Here is a 20,906-nt window from a genome sequence, read left to right as displayed (position 1 = left end):
AAATGTTTTGGGTAAAAATACCCAGGGCCACGTGGCCTAATGAGATGGTGACACGTGTCACCTCATGAGAGGTTCACAGATAACCAATCCCCTGCTGACACATGGCATCTCCAATCATTGAGAAAAAGGCGGTCTTCCTGGCCCAATTCCTGAGATAGCCCACCATTCTTAGGTTTCCGTAACCTATGATGGTGACACGCATTTCGAGACCCTATAAATAGGGAGATGTTCTCATCATGGGACACATTCAGAAATATTCGCAAAAACAGAGCAATTATTGATTATTGTTTACTTTTCGCACTTTCTACATCGTCCGAACACGTTCTAACTTGATCGTCAAAGGCGGAACTCCACTCAACCGGAGTCTCCGTTGTTTTGCAGGTACAGGCGCTCGGAATCCAGTTTTGGTGTTGTAACTCTCCCGAGGGACACAAAAAACCGAAACAATTCATGGTTATTTTTTTCTTTTCTTTTTTTTTTTTTTAAAAAAATAAATTTATTTACATGTATGTTTATACTACGTATTTATGCACCTAAAATTTCATTATTTTCATATGCACCTATAATTTCAATCGTATTTCTTCCTTCGATTGGTCCAGGTGCTTTTTTTCACGAAATTTCAGATATAATTGGTGAGTCCAATCTCTGATTTTCTAATTTTTATACTGGTACATCATTATTGTCAAAAAAAAAAATAAAAAAAAAATTTCCCTCAATTCGTAGATTCGCACTTGATAAATCTCACAAGTTCGAAATATTCCCTTAAAAAAATTAAAAAAAACCCCAGTTGATTCATTAGGCAGTAAAATTTCTTCTTCAACAATATTCAGATCTGCTTCAAGGTAAACTACCCTTTTCTTGTTTTAGTCTGATTTTCAATTGTTCAATACAAATGACTTAATGGGCATTTTTCAATTGCATTTTAATGGCAGTTATTTTGAAAATGTGTTATTGACTTTATTGTTCCAGGAAGCTCAATTTAATGGCAGAAATCTAAATTGGTATTTTATTTGGTCGATTTGAGGGAGTTTCATCATTTGGTAAATGGCAGTTTCAAAGCAGACTGTTATGGCTATCAAGTCTTACCAAAATCAGGCTGAAAATCTTGTCAAGAATCATTTGTTGTCTGATCCTATAATTCCTTACACTTCAATTATTGCAGGCATTTTAGCCTGTAAAGTGGTATGTTCAGATTTTACTTCTCCCTTCCGTTTTCGGGGTATGATATGCTTGGCTTTAGATTAAGATATGGATATATATACTGAAATGGTATTAGTTTAGGAATGTATGACAAAATAACAGGTTGATCCAGATTATTAATATTAAGTGAATGATTAATGCTTTTACTTGCTTATATCATCTTCAAGTTTGTTGGGTAGGTTGTAATCTTGCAATGCAGCAGAATTTGAATTTTTTTTTTTTTTTTAAATTTCTATTTATGCTGAATGTTTGAATTTGATCATGGTTTGTGTTCATACTTTGTGTTTGTAGATCTATAATCTTACCCAGTTGTTTAGTGCCCTGTACTTCAAGTGCTATGCTGGTCTTAACAAAGTACAAAGGATCGAATGGAACAATCGGTTGGTCCTCAACTCCTCACTAAACCCTTTGTTTTCTGAATTTTTTGTTGCAACCTGTCTTATTTTGTATTGAATAATTTGCAGTGGCATCTCGACGGTTCATGCCCTTTTCATTGCAGCAATGTCGTTATATTTTGTTTACTGGTCAGACCTATATGCTGACTATCAGACCAATGGTTATGTTACATTCCGTAGCTCAACACTCTCAACTTTTACACTAGGAGTAAGTGTTTATATTTCTGAATTTTTTGTTGCAACCTGTCTTATTTTCTATTATGTTCTTTCTAAATTTCTACACAACACAAACATCACTTGTTAGTTGCCCTGAATGTAAGTTTTTGCTTAGGTTGCTATTGGAAGAATTTCTATTGGTATTTTAAATGTAAAGCTGTTGTCATTTGTTCTGTGCTGCAAATACTACACTCCTTTAATTTGATCCTAGAATTTATTTGCCAGAAAAGAAGCCTCAGAGATCATATGATGATATACAATTAGTGCTGATAAGATATTCATTTTGACATGATCCAGGGATTGAGAAAACTGTGTGTTGTTGGTGCTGACATTTGAATTTTGATGTTTGAAGAGATAGGGTCTTATTTTAGGACATTTAGCGACTTGGTGTAGTATTAACTTATGTCTAGGGCGTTGGGCTGAGGAGCTTTGGAGGTTGCTCACTGTTTTCATCCAACCTTTATTTATATGCCATGCAGATTGTACAATTCTACTGAGTACAATAATTCAATTGCTTGTTTACCTTCTTATTTACATGGCTGCTCAACTATTTGTATTTCTTGTGGGAATGGAGAAAAATGCAGAAGCTGAAATTTGTCTATCCTGAGATTTGTTTATGTCTATGTTTTTCCTTGAAACTCTATATTACTCTCTCCACTGTCCTTGTATTCTATAGAATAATATTTTGGTTTCGCATTGTACATGTCCATTCTGAATTTTGAAGACTTTTTTGTGCTTGATACTTGATGGGAAATATTATGTCTGTATAAAACCCTAACTACTACTCCCTTCATCCCTACATAATAGTCCACATGTGATTAAGTCTATTATAAGGAATTAGGTTATAAACCCGAGTATTAGGCCCCGTTCACTTCACCTTATTTTTGCTAAACTGAAATTATTTTTAATTGAACTGAAATTAATATTTTTTTTTGTAAGGGAACTGAAATTAATTTTTCTGAACTGAATTTATTTTTGCTGAATTGAAATTATTTTTACTGTTTCTTTATTATATTTCCTCTTTAGAGTTACCGATTTTTACTAATTTGAAATTATTTTTACTGATTGAACTTATTTTTACCGAATGGAAATTAATTTTACTGAAGTGAAATTAATTTTACTGAATATTATTTTTTAAGTTGAAGTGAACAGGGCCTTATTCTTTAACATTTACATCTGTACTATTTCACTGCGTAGGTTTTCCTTCAGGTTATCATTGATGGTAATATGGAAACTCTGTAAGCTTATAATTATTTTGGGACAATCCAAACTAGAACTGTGGCCTACATTATTGTAGGGACAGAGTGAATGACATTTAATATGTGTTATATTCTGTAGTCACAAAATATTCTAGGTTTAATGGGACATTGGGAGTATGATGCTACAGGATTTCTGCTTTGAAATAATTTGATGTGGAAGTGTGATTTCAGTATTTTGTATGCTGTTTCTTACTTTTTTGATGCATCAGTGAACTCTCTTTTGGGGTTGATGACACTGAGTGTGAAGTGGGTTGGATAGGTTTAAACATAGGAGTGTAAAGGAGAATAATCAGAGAGTAGGAATAGAAAGCTTTTGTGGGTAATTTAGCATACAATATTTTTTTTTTTTTTTTTTTTTTTTTTTTTTTTTTTTTTTTTGTGGGGGGGACAAGTTATTTGGGAGAGTAGTTCTTGGTTCCATCTATATATTAATTCGTATTTTGATTACAAGATAAAGTAGCCATAGAAGGGTCAGAGCAATATGCTTGTTTAAATTAATCTTTTGTTAAAGATATATTCTTCATTTTCGGAGTACTTATTTTGGGTTTAATACCCTGGATACGAAAGTTATGGACTTTTGTATATATTGAACCTTTTCTATTTAATTGTCATTAGCCATACTATTCATTTCAAGAAGTGCCAAAAAAATTAAAAATAAGAATGACATATGCATACAACAAGCATGTGATTTTCATTTTTTTTGTTTCCTTTGTCAAGCCCAAGTTTATATATCTATTAATTTAGCTGCCCCTGTGAATGTTTCAAAATTTGGGACTTCAAGTTTCATCACCAATGTGGAGCTTTGTACGGGCCCACTGTTTTCTATTACTTCTTCCTTGTCTGAGTTTCGTATGATCCTCTGATATTAAGAACTGGATTGGTGGTTTGTTTGTGTTATTATTTTTTTTTGGGGGTTCATTGTTGTTTTCTTAAGCTTCTAAACTTCTAGAGTTCTTTCTTGCTGTGGGATTTGGTTTGATGGGATGAAAAGGATTTACTTACATGTTGCCTTTACCTTGTACAACTTCCAAATCAACACTTTATTGGGCTGATAATAATCCAAGCTGTAACTGCCCAACCATGGGGTGTCCTTATGTCATTGAAGTTAGAGTGCTTACCAGTTTGTATGCTACTGAAAAATGTTAAAGATGCTTAAAAGTTGTAACACCTGAATTTTGAATTACAACTTAAAATTAAAGGGCTTAGTGTATTAGGCTGAATGGACCATGGCGTGGCATGCAATCTATTTAACTCACCCAACCATGGGGTGGTTTTAAATTTCTCAATTTCTAACCTGTTACCCATCCTATCCATGGCAGATACTGTTGGTATTTGCTTTTAAAGTCTTGCTTACCATCTTGTTGTTTCTAGTTGAAGCTACTTTATTCTCTTTGTTCCATGCTCCCTCTGATATATTTTGTTATATTTGTTCCATTTTTTCCAGATAATTCCTCATGACAGTTCATGTTAGCTACCCTAGTTCGTTTTGGGACTAAGGCTTTGTTGTTGTTGTTGCTGTGTTAAAATTAAGAAGATGAAAAAGAATGCAATCTAGAATGTGTATCTATTATAGCTTATAATAATTCGTATGCTGTAGGATTCTTAGCTTGTTGTCAGCATTATTATGGAAATTAGTTTAATTTACTCATCTTTTAGTAATGTATAATTTAATTTGTGGTAACTCAGATGAAATTTGACAGGTATCTGTGGGGTACTTTATTGCAGACCTTGCAATGATCATGTGGCTCTATCCTTCTTTGGGTGGAATAGAGTATGTAAGGCTCTCTCTCTTTCTCTCTCTCTCCAACTGTCAAGATTACTAATTACAAGGCTATAACAATAACAAAACCCTTTAACTTGGAAATATGTTTTGTAGCCTAGTATATTTTCATAGGCACATAAGCGTGATGATTAATGGTCACTTTGTTATAAACTTATTGTTAATTATGATAAAATTACTGACAGAGACAATTTGTCTTTTAACCAGTTAATCAATGTATCTCTTTGCTTTGAAATTCCTCATATTACACGTACTTTGTACTCCCTCTATACCATATATAAAAAGCTCAAGGCACGCTAAAGCAAAAGGGGTTTTGCTGCGCCTAGGTGTGCCTCTTTAAAGTGAGGTGCCCTATATGAACAATTAAAAAATATTGGCTGAAGTTTGCCTCAAATGGGCCTCATTTGCACCTCGAGTGCTCTTTTGGTGCACCTCATGCACCTAACCACAAACACCTCACCTAGACCAAGTTATGTGCTTACCCTTAGAGCCTTGTGCGTTAGCATATAGGCCCGCTTTTTCAGGGATACTTTTATTTAGAGAATTTGTTTTGGTGATCTTAATTTTTGTTCGGGGATTGAGAGAGTTTAGATAACTTTGGACCCTTGAAATAAATGTTATTTATTTGCATTATGTGTTCAATACGCTTAGAAATTTTAAATGTCTCACCAACTTGAGGTGATTCTCATGAGATTGCATTCCACTATAGTATTTACCTGCCAGCTTAAAATTTTCAATGATAGTATTGTAGAATTTCCGGTGCTTATTACAGCCTTTTTTTAACTACACATCTATGGAAACTGGTTATCTGAGCTTAAGTTTTGGTTGGAGTTAGAATCTATAATTTTGGAGGTTGGCTTCCAAGCATGTGCCAATTATTTGACTGCTTACATCTATTTGCTTGCCTTTAAGAGCTTTGATTTCTCCTGGGATGCTGTTGCCATTATTATTCCAATCTGAGGTTGCCTGGAATGTGGATTCCTCTACATGGGACAAATATATTACTGGTGTTTGCTTTTTCTCAATATAGGCTTAATCATGTAATTTCCTAATGGAAATCCAGTGTATCACTTCCTAGCTTGTTTTATTGAGTTCTAATTAAATTTATCCTTACCTCCAGTTGAAGGTATTTCATTGTTTAAGTCTAAAATGCCAAAATTGATTTGATGACAAATTCCTCTATTCCTTTTGTGCCGTGGAAATATGTTCAGTGATATAGAAATAAGGGCTAGATTAGATTTAGGAAAATATTGTAAATAACCACCCCTAAAATTGAATTTACCACCTATTTTTTTGTTTATTTTAATTAACCACCCCTTAAAGTGAAAAAATTTAGAAATCTCCACCTCTTAACAAAAAGTTATCGATTATCGTACCAAAACTTGGTCTTTTTAGGTTTGGGGGTTAGATTAGCCCTTTGGTCTGATTTTAGTTCAATACACCCAAAAAAAATGTATCGGAAATGCCTCATTTTAAGAGTTTCATGCAAATTGAGGTAATTTTCAACATGCAAAACAAGGCATTTCCAATATTTTTTTTTCATTTGACCTCAAATTGGATTTGAATAGCCAAAGTGACCCCCAAAACCTTATTAGCCAAGTTTTGGCATGAAAATCAATGTTTTTATGTTAAAAATTAAACTAAATGTAAAGAGGTGGTGATTTCTAAATTTTTTTTCTTTAAGGGGTGGTTATTTAAAAAAAACAAAAGAAGGGGTGTTAAGATCAATATTAGGTTCTTTGAGGGGTGGTTATTTACAATTTTTCCCTAGTGTTATGCTTTGATTTAAGTTAATTTTAACTCTCGAGATTAAATCACTACAACTTTTCTGGATCTTTGTGCCTCATGTTATGATCCATTGTTTTAGAAACTTGTAGTAAATAAGGTTCATTTCACTGAGTTAGGCAGTCCTCTTCCTTGAGTTTTTGGCTTGCTTGCTTCTCTATAAGCATTTAGAAACGCACATGATCTATGTATATGTACAATTGTACACTGTCCAGAATGTCCACAAAAGCAACATATTATACAAGAATAGATTCTTGCTGACTGAATTCAATCAAGAGTTTTTTTTTCAGCCTATACCTCTCTTAAGTTTTCTATGTCCTGCTCTCCCTCTGTCTCCCTCTCATATCAGTACCACTGACAGGATTCCTTTCAGAACTCTGTTGCTTTTGACTGACTGGTCCTTTTCTATGGGGAGCAAGAGACTATCTCCACGGAATCTCCCTGCCTGTTATTTACTTGAGCTCACTGCTTGTTTTCATAGTTTCCAAATTTTTCAGCCCTATGCTCTCCTTTTCTTTGCGGGATTATTTTTATTGATGGATAGTTTCTTTATAGCAAAACAGTGGTAAATTAAATTCAGATAGGAGATAAAAAGAAACATAAAATATAGGTAAAGTGGAAGGCTCATTGGTCTATCATGTATTAGGTATTAAATCCTCTAGGTTTTTTGAGTATAGGGTAAAGTCTAAACAACTTTGACAATTTAAGTCAGTGTATTACTTGGTTCGTTTTAATGACAAGGGTACCGCATAGAACCTCCTACACCCCACATTATTACTTGGTTCATTTTATTGCCATTCTTCCCTCACATGCTGACCACTTTGCCCAGATTATACATCATTCTCTTTCAGGAATTGCTGTTGCTTATGCTATGTTTTCTGGGGAAGGACAACTTTACACCTTCATGGTCCTTATTTCTGAAGTGACAACACCTGAAATTAACATGCGATGGTAAGCTCTTTACAAAGCTGTTTTTTCTATTTTTACGCTGATCAGTGCTTACTGTTTTTTGGTTTTACTATGAAGGTTTCTTGATACAGCTGGATTGAAAAGATCTCATGCATATCTGATTAATGGAATTGTGATTTTTTTTGCCTGGTTGGTGAGTACATGGCTCTTTGAGGGATATTATCTTTTTGTTTCTCATTTCTCGCTTCTGGCTTCTTAATTTAAAGCATTGAGACGATGAACTTATGCTTGAAACTGAAGCTGTATACATTTGTGTTAAAGTGAAATTATGTAGTAAGTTGTTTTGAGTGAAGTAACCTAAATTCATGTTCTAACCACAGAAATTGTCTGGCTATAATTCAAAGTTAGGAGTGTGGCTAATACTTATCAATGTGTTGCTTTTCATTTGTAACCTGACATGTAATGTGATGTGCAATGCAGGTTGCAAGAATTCTGCTGTTTGTTTACATGTTCTATCATGTTTACCTTCACTATGAACAGGTAACTGCCTTAGATTCTTCCTGCTGTATATGTGGTGATGTCCTTCTATAATTACTGTTTGTGACCGGTCCTCTGTACTGCAGGAAAGTCTTGTAGAGTACTTTTTTTCATTAGCATTGTGTCTTGTCCATGTAGTTGCTTCGTTGAAATTTCTAAATCGCCATCATATGTCAAAAACTAAAATTCTGAAACTGGTTTACATTTGAGTATAGCTTTTGGAATAGTATTCAAAGATAACGGTGTGCGAGGATCAAACCTCAGAAATGTGGTTTAAAAGAAAACATTCCATATTAAGTTTCTAATCTTCATTTGGAATTTCTTAGGTAAGGCTTTAACTGAAATTCTAGATGTTTCCGCTACAACATTCGTATGGCCTGACTTTTCATGTTTGGAGTTTGTGCATACAAAGCTGCAGATTTTGGACTTCATTCAACACTAATTGGAGGGGGTTTTAATATAAAGATTATTTAGAATGTAATCAGTTTCAATGCCTTGAAGTGAAACAAAACTAGTGCAATTACTTTTGCAAGGGAAAACTGAGTACAACTGCTATTGTATAAGCTTATTGACTAATTGCACCCACTAAAAATTACTAATTATGTTGCTCACGACTCCTACACCAAGAACGTATTTGTATTCCGAGACTGACCAAACTGCTTGGGATTTAGACAAAACAGTGAAGATAAAGCATAACTAAGGAAAGTTGTATGCAAAGATTTACAACTATGTTACGACCAATAGATAATTACACTAAATTCTAACCAATTCCTTGCATGATATCCCAACTTCACACTTAAATTATAAATTCTACTCCCATATTTGAGAATAAGCACTGCTGCAGCTGCTTATTTTACCCATGTAAAAGGCATATTAACTCACAAGCAATAGTGCGAAATGAAGTATCTTCTGTGCACTAAAATATGCTTAGCCAATTTTGTTATGGAGTTGTCCTTTACATAAACTTAAATAACATCAAGCCCAATTGTCATCAAAAGTCACCCATTCAAGAACCAAATGCCCATCATTGAATTTTTTGATCAAAATCCATTCCTGATTTCGGCCTTTGAAATAAGGTTATAAGGATGCTAGCATCTTGAAGCATAATATCAGTCATAATATGTCAAGAACTACTATAAATCTCTAGATGGGTCATGTAAAGCGTCAAATTTGATAATTTGTTATGGGTTGGCTTGATGCAATCAGTAGGATGAAACTTGTCTCTTGTCTGTCTTTATCCCATATCGTTTTGGTTATTTCTTCTCCCTTGGGTATGCTTACCTTAATGGAGGGTTCACTATATAAGACACAAAAGTGGAATATCAAACCTGGAAATTTGGTAAGCATCTTACTTCTCATAAGTATTGGTACCTTTCTTGAATGTGGAATTGAATCATAAGATTATTATCCAAACAAGTACTTGGTACAAAGTTGAGGTTGTGTTAGCATAATAAATTAGTGTTTAGATTCATCATATTTGCAAAATACTACTACTATATCGTGTCAACACTACTGCTTTCTTATATAGTACTTTTTTTTTTGTTCTTAGAATTACTCATAAGAAAAGTGACAACAAAGACCATAGTACCGCTGCCTATGTTTTGTCTGCTTCACTAACTACCTCTGGTTGTATTTTATTTTGCTCATATGCAAATTGTACATTTACGAGTCCTATTTTGTTTTTGTGGCAAGAATTATATATCTGACATCAAGGTTAAAGGTAATGTGTAGTTGCATTCATACTAAAAAGGTAAAGCTACTTCATTACTCTGTGATACAAACAAAAATGGATGTGTACATTTGCTGAATGGCTTCTATTTCATCAATCGAATGCCAACATTCAATCTGTTTTCTTGATGATATAGCCACCAACATAACAATATGTGCTGAACCTTTTTTTTTTTCTATCAAATTATAAATGTAGGTAATGCAAATGCATGTATTTGGCTTCTTTTTGGTGTTTGTTGTGCCGTCTGTGCTTGCTGCAATGAACTTGATGTGGTTCGGGAAGATACTCAGAGGATTGAAGAAGACGTTAGCAAAGAGACAATGACAGACTCGGTAATGGAATTGCATGGTATTTTCTTAGAATATTTTTTCTTCGGTGTAAAAATGGTGGGTTGGAAATGTGAAGGCAAAGGGAACTTTAATTAACTTGGCTTACGATAGGATTTGTTGTAAATAGCTGAACCTTCACACTTAGGTACAATGTATTTGCGGCAAACAATGAAATTATTGTTCAAATTACACCAAAGTTACTGTGTTTATCTAGCTACAGTATCACACTCTCTTCAGACTTTCAGGTTCTCTGAGATTTTCTCCACTGTGACGATCTTGGCCACAACCATCTCCACCGTCGCCAAATCAATTTCAATTCGAATTGAAGACGATGTTGTTATGTTTCGGAAACAAATCAATTTCAATTTCAAACCAATTGTTCAAGTTGGTGTATGGCAATTTGAGAATTTAGATGACAAAACAAATTTCCGGGCTGTCATTGTGTTTGTTTACATAAGCAAGCAAAACTTTTTGATCTGTTTGGATATGATTATTTCACATACTACTCTCTCTTTTATTCAATTAATGCTTTATTTATCTTTTTAGATTAGGCTCAAACTGGCAAACTATTAGATGTCATAAAGAGTTTACATAATCTGCCATCCTATTTGTTTCTATGTAATATTCTACTTAAGTAAAATTATAAGATTGTCTTTCAGAGTCCAAAATATCTAACTCGACAAAACAATAATACCTCTATCAAAAACTTTTTACCGATAGAAGTTTTTATTAGTTAAAGAGGAAGTGAAAGAAGACGAGGTCAAATGTAGTAGTATGCTACTACGTTAAGTTATCATTATAAAGGCCAAATATTACAATAAAATATACGCATTATTGTACTCTTATGCATACTATAAAGTCTCAAATAAATATTACATGTGAACATTTTTTTTTACGTTCTTCAACACTTCCCCTTGAATGTTGACATGAAATGGGGTATGGGTTACCTCATTAAAAACCTTACTAGGTAAAATGATAAGTGTCATTTATGACACTATTTTCTAGTCATGTTCATTAGATTATTTTCATTTCATGCAATTAGCTTTGTTTGAATGTGTTTGACTTTCATTTGATTCAATTAGCTTAGTTAGAATGTCATTGACTTTCATTTGATTCGATTAGCTTTGTTGAATGCATTTGACATTCATTTGATTGAAAAAGTTTTGTTTGAATGTGTTTCACTTTCATATGATTCAATTAGCATCGTAGAATGCATTTGACAATCATTTGATTCAAAAAGCTTTGTTTGAATTTGTTTGACTTTCACTTGATTCAATTAACTTTTTTGAATCCATTTCACTTTCATTTAATTCAAAAAGCTTTGTTTATGTGTTTGACTTTCATTTGATGCAATTAGCTTTGTTTGAATGTGTTTGACATTTCATTTGATTTTATTAGCTTTGTGGAAGACTTTCGTTTGATTCAAAAAGCTTTGTTTGAATGTGTTTGACTTTCCCTTGATTTAATTAGCTATCTTGAATGCATTAGACTTTCAATTGATTCAAAAAGCTTTGTTTGAATGTGTTTGACTTTCCCTTGATTTAATTAGCTATCTTGAATGCATTAGACTTTCAATTGATTCAAAAAGCTTTGTTTAAATGTGTTTGACTTTCATTTGATTCAATTAGCTTTATTTGATTGTGGTTGACTTTCATTTGGATTTTTTTATTTTTTTTATTTTTTTTATTTTGGGTAAATAAGAAATTTTATTACCAAAGAATAAAAGTTACAGCTTTACAAAAAACAAGACTGTAACCGCCAAAACTACACAAGCCCTACGGGCAACCAACCTCCTAATCTATCCCAAACTTTTATCAGGCCACCTTCAAAGTAGGGTACCTGAAAAACTGAGAGGGAAGGATAACACACTAGACTCAAGTAACCAGGCACCTTCTAGGAAGTAATTAAGGGATTTTGCTCCCACCAATCGGAATGCGCCACGTGGGCCAATCAGGTCCTGCCAAGTGTCCCCCAGTTGGAACTGTCAGGGCTTGCCACGTGGCACGCGCTTATTCGTCCACCTTGGACCTATTATGTCATGAAATGTGGCATACTCCATGCCTAATGGGGAAACCGGCCACCCAGGCCCAACTTCCGAGGGAAGCCCAATCGGCCCTAGGTTAACCTAAACCTAGGATGGGCACATTTCCCAAGGTTATAAATACCTCCCTTAATTCTCATTAAGGGGGATTACGAAACACATTACGGAAAAAACACAATAATTACACACAATAAAAACCGGCTGATCTCGCTAACAAAGCAGATTACCTACATTAAACACTCTCACCCAGAGAGACCCAATCTCTTTAATTTCCGCATTAATTACTCCTTAATCAAGTACTAACTTGACCGTTGGAGGCGGAGCTCCCAGGAGTCTCCGTTATTTTGCAGGTACAAGCGTCCGGTTCCAGTCTCGGAATTGTAACTCTCCCGCAGGACATCAGAAAACCTCGAAACATTTGGCGCCGTCTGTGGGGAGAGTACTTCTGAGATGGCATCCAAGTCTGTACCGATTCCTGAAGAGAGGCGTCCCCTAGATGACCCTCAAGTTCAGTCGGACCATGATACCGAGAGTGAATTTGAAGTTGAAACTCATACAGCTTCAGACGGGACCTTAAGGGCCCGACGTACCCGTCATACCGAAAGGAGGGAACGGGAACCTCTTCAAACAAGAAGTGAGCCAGCAGGCGCACCGCCTGTTCGGCAACAGCCGACTGATGGGTCTGCTCCCATCACAAGGAACGAACTCATGACCTTCATGAGGAACTTCAAGGGAGAGATTCAAGAGATGATCAACAAGAAGCCGCCTGCTCCAGTCAAGGAGCAGTCGGCTAAGAAACCCTCCACTTCACTAAAGAGGAAGCCAGTTCAAGGGCGAGAGGCGACTCCTCATCCTAAATCTAGGAAGCGGGAGCCACCTGCCCTTGATTTCACAAAATTCCGTTTTCCTACAGGAAATAGAAAACCTGTTCGTCATATTCAGGCGGACGGGTCGAAGCAGACATTCACAGACGCTCGGCTACTGCTAGAGCAGAAGAAGAGTGACCGATTGTCAGAGTCGGCCTCTACTTCAAACTTTCAAGACAGTCTGCGAAATGCCTCGATGAGGCATACTCAGCCGTACCATGAGAGTCAGTCAGGCGGCACCTCCCGTCAGTCCGGCTTTCATAGCGACCAGGCGGTACCAAACTTACCATTTGTGCCGCAACAACAGTATTTTTTGCAGCCACCTCCGTTTGGTGGACCTGCAGCAAAAAAACGTCCAACCTATGGACTGGCAGCTACGGTTGCTTAGACTTGGTGAACAGCCGTCGGCCTTCTATAAGGAAATTACTGAAGCCGCTCAGCCGGCCAAAGTGAAAAATGTACTAGTAGGCGCCTATGACGGCACTACTAACCCAGAAGACCATCTGATGGCATTCACCAACCTGATGTACCTTCAAGGGTTGGATGATCCCACTTGGTGCAAGTGTTTCCCAGCGACTCTCAAAATGGTTCGGCAACCTGCCGACTGGTTGTGTAAATAGCTTCAGGACGCTTGCTTACTTATTCACCTCCAACTTCGCCATGAACATCCCTGCGAAGAAAACGACCCTTGATTTGAGAACAATTCAGCAGGGCGAGAAGGAGGGGCTTCGTTCTTACATCAGGCGGTTTAACCTGATGAGAATACAGATTCAAGGGTTACCGGATGAGGTAGCCTATACTGACTTTTTCAGAGGTCTCAAAGACGGGTCTACCTTCAAATTTGATTTGGTTCGAAAAAGGGTGGCGACTCTTCAAGAGGCCTTGATTGAAGCAGAAGCCTATATACAGGCGACTGATCTTTGTACGGTAAAACAGTCGGACGGGAAAAGGTTCGACAAAAGAGAAGGACGACAGAAACAGTCGTCAAACAAAGATGAGAAGAGAAAAGAGGTCTGGGCGGCTGATTCCTCTAAACAGTCGGCCCAGAAAAAGAAAAAAGAATTCAAACCATACTCCCCAAAGTATGCGTTTAACAAGGATAACCAGTTTATCCTAAAAGAAATCAAGGGACGGATCTCAATTGAGAAGCCGGTCCCCATGAAGGGTTCTGCAAACAACCGGAACCAAGATAAATTCTGTGCTTATCATGATGATGTTGGTCATCACACCAATGACTGCATCAGTCTCATGCGGTACCTGGACCGCATGGCTGAGCAAGGTGATCTTGACACTTATGTCAAGAAATCTACGGGGAACACTTCCTCAAAAAAGCAGTCGGCCAAAAAGAATCAACAGGCCGACAGCTCCGATACAGATGATGCAGTCGTCTACACCATTTTAGGCGGCTTCTCAGGAGGCGGCCCCACTATTAGGGGCAACAAAGACAATATCAGGCGATTAGATGTAAATTCCGTTCACCAAGAACGGCCGTCCAAATATTCATTTCCTGAGATTGTCATCACTGAAGAAGATCTAGGAGGGGTAAGAGGGCCGCATGACGACCCTATCGTCATTGAATGTAAAGTGGCCAACCAGAGAGTTGGCCGAATCCTCATAGATACCGGAAGCTCCTCAGATCTCATCAGTAGCAAATGTCTGTCGAAACTAAAATATCAGACTGATTGCATACATCCGGCCTCCCACCCTTTAGTAGGGTTTGGAGGAGGAGTCGTCCACCCACTGGGACGAGTGGATTTACCCATCCGCCTGGGTGAAAAAGGGGAAGGACGACACATGGTAGTCCGGTTCCTGGTAGTGGAAGAACTCTCGGCCTACAACATGATTCTGGGTCGACCAACCCTGAATAATTCCAAGGCTGTTATAATCCCATCTCTTATGTTTCTCAAGTTTGAGAGGGATAATGGAACAGTCGGCTCCCTAAGGGGAGATCAGAGGATGGCCCAAGAGTGCTATCTCTCGGATGTCAAGCCCACTATTATGGCCACTGGGTCAAGTGGTGAAAAAACTGACCTTGACAATGTCAAGGAGAGTGCGCCTGTTCAAGAAGCAGGCGGCAAGAAGAGAAAGGCATCCCAGACAGGGGCCGCAAGAAAAGAAAGAAAATAGCAATCAGTGGCAGAGGAGCGGTCGGATGAGTTCCGCCCTCAGCCGGCTGGTGAACATGCGGACCTGATCTTAGACGACTCACGTCCTGACCGAACAGACAAAGTTGGGACGACTGCTCTGAGAGACCATGGTGACGACTTTCACAAACTATTGAAAGAATACAAGGACATCTTTGCATTCGAAGTCCATGAAATGCCAGGCATTAGTCCTGATCTGGCGGTACATAAACTGGCTGTGGATCCAAAAAAGAAGCCGGTACGGCAGAAGAAACGGAACCATGGCGAAGAAAGAAGTCAGGCGGCAGCCGCCGAAGTGAAAAAATTACTTGATGCAGGGTTCATTCGGCAATGTTACTTCTTGCTGAAAGAGACGGCTGTCAGCTCCCGGTCTACTTTGTCAGTCACGTACTGAAAAATGCCGAGTTGAGGTATCCCCTAGTGGAGAAATTTGGTCTTGCACTCTTCATGGCTGTTAAAAAATTGAAGCCCTACTTTTTGGCACATGCAGTCGTCGTGTATACAGACCAACCTATCAAGCGGCCCCTTACCATCATGGAGTCGTCAGGCCGAATGATCAAATGGACCATAGAAATACAGAGCCTCGAAGTTACTTTCGAGCCTAGAAAAGCAGTGAAGGGGCAAGCCTTTGCTGACTTTATTGTAGAGATGACTCGTCCTCCTGACTCTCAAGTTCCAGACCAAGTATGGAAGGTATATGTGGACGGAAGCTCTACTTCAAATGGTTGTGGAGCAGGCGTCATATGTCAGTCGCCAGAGGGCGACAGGTACGAGTATGCTCTACGCTTCAGTTTTTAGGCTTCAAACAATGAGGAAGAATATGAAGCTTTACTAGCCGGGATCCGCATGTGCAAGGCGGCAGGGGCAAGAAAAATAGACGCCTGTTCCGATTCACAATTGATAGTGAGTCAGTACAATGGCAAATACGAAGCAACCCATCCGGCCATGATCAAGTATTTACAGGCGGTCCGACAAGCAGTCGGCTCCCTTGAAGATTTCCATCTGATCCAAGTGCCGAGATCAGAAAACAACCACGCGGATGCACTGTCAAAATTAGCATCATCCGCCTCCTCTGATACTCCTCGAACTGTTTTTTGGGAAGTAATGGAGAAGAGAAGCATCGAGGAAAACTCTATTGGAATCCTAGACAGAAGCTCAACCTGGATGGATCCAATCAGGGCATATCTGACAGACGGTACACTGCCGGATGATCCTCAACAGGCGGCAGCACTGAAAAAACGAGCCACCTGTTTTGAAATGATAAAGGGAGAACTTCACAAAAGGGGGTACCTTCAACCCTTCTTAAAGTGTGTTACTCCTAAAAAGGGACGAGAGATACTAGACGATCTTCACTCTGGTTATTGTGCTTCTCATATAGGCGGTAGGACGCTTGCTCAAAGGGCAAGGCGGCAGGGCTACTTTTGGCCTACTTTGGAAGCAGATGCAATGGAGATGGTGAAAAAATGTGACAAGTGCCAAAGGTTTGGCAAACTAATTCACCGTCCAGCTACTGACCTCACTACCATTCATAGCCCACTACCGTTTGCTAAGTGGGGCATGGACATTCTGGGTCCATATACGCCTGCTACAGGCGGAAGGAGGTACATACTTGTTGCCGTTGACTACTTAACTAAATGGGTAGAGGCGGAGGCTGTAAAGGAAATCAAGACGAAAGATGTAATTTCATTCATTTGGAAAAATGTCATCACTCGGTTCGGGGTTCCCATGTCTATGGTTTTTGATAATGGTCCCCAATTTGAGACGCCTGTTCTCAAAAGCTGGTTGGGTGACCAAGGAATTGCAAACTACTTTGCATCTGTCGGCCGTCCACAAGCAAACGGCCAGGTAGAAGCCTTTAATAAAATCATCTCTGACGGTCTCAAGAAAAAGACTGAACGAGCAGGCCGCCTGGTACCTCTACTTCTCAAGCAAGAGTGACGGCGACTGAGTAACTCCAACGTTAACTCATAGTCACTCCCTCAAATTTGGTAGGGAACCTAAAAGGTTTGAGTAGACCGCCTGTTTTTTGGCAAACAGGGGCACTCAAACCCCTATTCCTACTAGGTAACCTATTGAGTTAATAGCCAACAAACATTGGCGAATCAAGGGGATCAGCCGGCCTCCGCCGCCTGGTACCTCTACTACTCAATCTAGATTGTGACGGAGACTAAGTAACTCCTATGGTAACTTATAGTCACTCCCTCAAACTTAGTATGGAGCCTAAAAGGTATGAGTCGTCCGCCTGTTTTTAGCAAACAGGGGCTCTCAACCACTACTCCTGCTAGGTTAACAAATTATGAGTTAAAAGCCAACAAACATTGGCGAATAAAGGGAAACAACCGGTACCCGCCGCTTGTTATCTCTACTACTCAGTTCCTTGGCGACTAGGTAACACTCATGTTTACTTGGTCAGACCACTTTCCTACTTGGATAAATTTACAAATGACAGGACCGCCTACCTAAAAAGGATCCAGTCTTTAAAATAGTTCGAATACCGATTGGATAAATGGCCGACTGATCGTCTATCCTGGAAACAGACAACCAGTCGTCCAAGGGAATAGGCGGCGTGACTAACTATCCGTACCTGTCTGCAACTATCGGCCATGCAAAACAGTCGGTCTAGTGAACAATTGGATATTAGAATATGGAATACTTAGACAAATTTGAGGCAAACAAAAATTCATTAAAAATAAGCCGGTCATTAAAGACCAGCAAAATATTCAAAGCCCCGGCCCCCTGGCCGGGTAAATACAAAGCAAACGGCACGCAGGCCGTGGAAAGAATACATAAAGCTTAAGAAGGGGGCAGATCTTCAATATTAGTAGTTGCCGCCTGGTCAGCACTCTTCTTGCTGGACTCGGCTTCAGCTGCATCCTTTTTTGATGCCTTACCCCCAAGCGGCACAAGCGCCACTACCGGCTCCTCCTCCTCCAACGCTTCCTCCAACGCCTCTTCCTCAGCAGCCGCCAGGATCTCTTGATTATATGTATCTGAACACTGGCGGTACGTTCTTTCCCAAGAGGCAAAGTCGGCACTGGGGAAGAGGCGGCCCCAGGTCATGCGCTGGATTTGAGCGGAGTCTTCCATCATCTCCCGGACCAGCTCTTTCTTCTCTTGCTCGGCCTTTTCCGAGAGCTCTTGGGTAAGACTCTTCTCCTAGGTCACCAGGCGTTCCTTTACGCTGGCCAAGGATTTCTCCATGGCTTCGTAAGAGTACATTTTTAGGCGAAGAGGTTTCAGCTCGGCCTTGAGATGGGTGATGGTCGCCTCCAGCTCGTCATTCTTCTTCTGGGCCGCCTCTAACTGAGCCCGAACAGCGGCGGTAGCCTGCGCCTGATAATAAAGAATATCAATGGTCAGAACTTCATTTTGGGCAATTTGAAACATTGCCTTATCACAGTCAGAGGCGGCCATAGCTTTTGTAGCCTTTACCTCTTCGTTCTTCCGATCAAGCGGCTTGCGAAGGCCGTTCACTCGGAGCAGGGCCTAAGTACAAAGAAACAGGCGTCAGTTTCCAAACAAAAAAGAAAACAGGCGTCCAGTAATTCAAATACTCAAAAATATGCTAAGTGTACCTCAGCAAGGACCCTTGCAATCCCGTCAAGGTCAAGGGTGCCGACACCCCTGACCGCCTCCCTTTCAGCTGGAGGAACTGCCCTGATCATAGACTTGGCCATCTCTACCAAGTCAGGCTCCTGAGGGTCGGCTGCATCAAGCATAAACAAACGGATTAGACCTAGTAAAAAAGGGAGCAAGTCTAAAATTTACAAGGACAACTTCATACCTCTAGGCGGCCCAGTTGAAGTTTTAGAAGAAGTGGCCGGCTGTTTCTCAGCCGCCACCGGTTTCCTGGCAGAACCAGGAGTGCTCCCAACAGTCGTCTTCCGGGCCTTGGGGTTCGGCTGTTGGGAAGATGAAGCTCTTGGAGCACCCGTCTAAAAAAGAAGAAAAAAGTCGGTATATGCATAAACACTCCAAAAAGAGGGTGAAAGGTTCGGAGCTCACCAAGGGTGCCCCCTTCTTGGGGGAGTCGGTTGAAGCTTGTTGCATAATAGAGGCCCACAACATGGCCGCCGCAGTCTTGGAGGCGGTGATTTTTCTCATGGCGTCAGCTGCAAAAACAAACAACAAAGTTAATAAAAGATAAACAACAAATGTATGGAACAACAGAGTATTCGACAGGCCGACTACCTCTTGAGCACCGACTGCGGAGACCACAGGCGGCCAAAAAGTACTCGTCATAGAGCTACTTGAAGCTCGGGACGCAGTGCAGGGGTACTTGCTCTCGTACCCCTGAAGTAGAGTCGACCCTCGACTCTACTTTAAAGAGTCCTTTATCAAGGATCTCTTTCTTAGCCTTGGGGGGAACAGGCGGCATGCTATGGCCGCCTGCAAGAAGAGGCGGATTCCTGTTCCACCTATTGAAGCGCTTGTTCAGCTCAATGTCTGAACTCTCAATGATGAGGAAGGTGCTCCGCTAGTCCTTCGACTTGTTTGCTTTACCTCTCGTCATGAGGTAGCCCCTGTGGCTTGTTAATTGATACCAGCCGGTACCGCCTGTCTTAGGGGTCCGGCTGAGATAGTTCATATGGGCAAAAGCCTCGAAGCTCGGCTCCACCCCGTGCAGTTCGCACCCGGCCACATAGCCGAGTACGTTGACCCAGGAGTTTGGGGCTAACTGCCATAACCCCAACTCATACCCATCCAAAATCCGCTGAACAGCCGGATGTAATGGGAAGCGCAGCCCTGCCTTGATGGCCGCCTCCTAGCAGCCAAAGCAGGCGCTATCATAACTGGAACCAGCCGGCCAGACGACTGTGTCTTCTGGATCCGGCACAAACACTAGATAGTCGGGGCCCATGGTGTGGTTTGCAATAAAGCTCTCCACTTTCTCCTGCATGGCTGTGATTCGGCCCCGAGGTACCGTGCAGTAATAGGGGGTATTTAGCTCTCGGTAAGAGGCGGATGGCTCCGCCCAATTGTCCCCCTTCTCAACTGCATGAGAAAGTCTCGCCTCTTGCAGGCGGCTGTTTTTCTCTTCTGTACCCAAAGAAGCATGGCCAGAAGAGCTTGACTCGGAATTGTCCTCTGACGAGTCCGAAGAGGACGACTCCTCCCTCTCCCGGAGGGGCCCGCCTCCTCTCTTTGAAAAGAAGCAGAATTGTTAACTGTTAAATGGGAAGGGGTCACTATGACTCCCCCCACAGAATTGCCGGCATTCAGGCCGCCTTGTTTCACTTCCACATCTGGCGCCTGGTCAGATGTTTCACTAAGCGGCACCCTGTGGGAGGAGCAGTCTTTTTCGTTCTGGCCATCCTGCTCTGCATAGACACAGATACAGTCGGACTTTGTATAAAGGGCAAAGATGGGTCCGGAAAAGGGCAGGCGGCACTCCTAGTCCTAGATTCAGCCGTCCCCGGTGACCGGCTGATCACTAACCTAGGTCGTGTCGTGTGCTTCCGTGGTGCCATTTCAAAAAATAAAAAGAAAATTAAGAGTAAGAGAACTGACAGTTACCTGAACGAGTGACGGTTGATGAAGTTCTGAAAATCCTGTGCAGTCGGCTTGTCAGAACAGGCGGTAGGCAGAAAAGGTCCGAAATGTCAGAGCAAGTTCAGGGGTCCGAATGTTCTCAAAAAGTTCTCAAAGTGTGAAAATGACTCAAGACAATCCTCCCTTATATAGGCGAAGTGAGAAGGCGAAGGGTCACTTTCAG

The 20,906-nt window shown here is 40.1% G+C and overlaps 1 protein-coding gene across 1 annotated transcript; it reads left to right on the top strand.

The window, feature by feature from the left end:
- Positions 1-553: 553 nt before the first annotated feature.
- On the top strand, positions 554-10,352 carry LOC110692102 (transmembrane protein 56-B-like). The gene is made up of 9 exons (XM_021869085.1): positions 554-842; positions 970-1,182; positions 1,492-1,580; positions 1,665-1,803; positions 4,771-4,845; positions 7,465-7,586; positions 7,662-7,737; positions 8,025-8,084; positions 10,006-10,352. Exons 2-9 carry the CDS (start codon positions 1,045-1,047, stop codon positions 10,132-10,134), a joined length of 828 nt encoding a protein of 275 aa, XP_021724777.1. The 5' UTR covers positions 554-842; positions 970-1,044; the 3' UTR covers positions 10,135-10,352.
- The last annotated feature ends 10,554 nt before the right edge of the window (positions 10,353-20,906 follow it).

This window comes from Chenopodium quinoa, unplaced genomic scaffold (genome assembly GCF_001683475.1).
Source record: "Chenopodium quinoa cultivar QQ74 unplaced genomic scaffold, ASM168347v1, whole genome shotgun sequence".
NCBI classification, from domain to species: Eukaryota; Viridiplantae; Streptophyta; class Magnoliopsida; order Caryophyllales; family Amaranthaceae; genus Chenopodium; species Chenopodium quinoa.
Note: the sequence above shows the minus strand (reverse complement) of the source record. Positions and strands in the feature narration are given on the sequence as shown.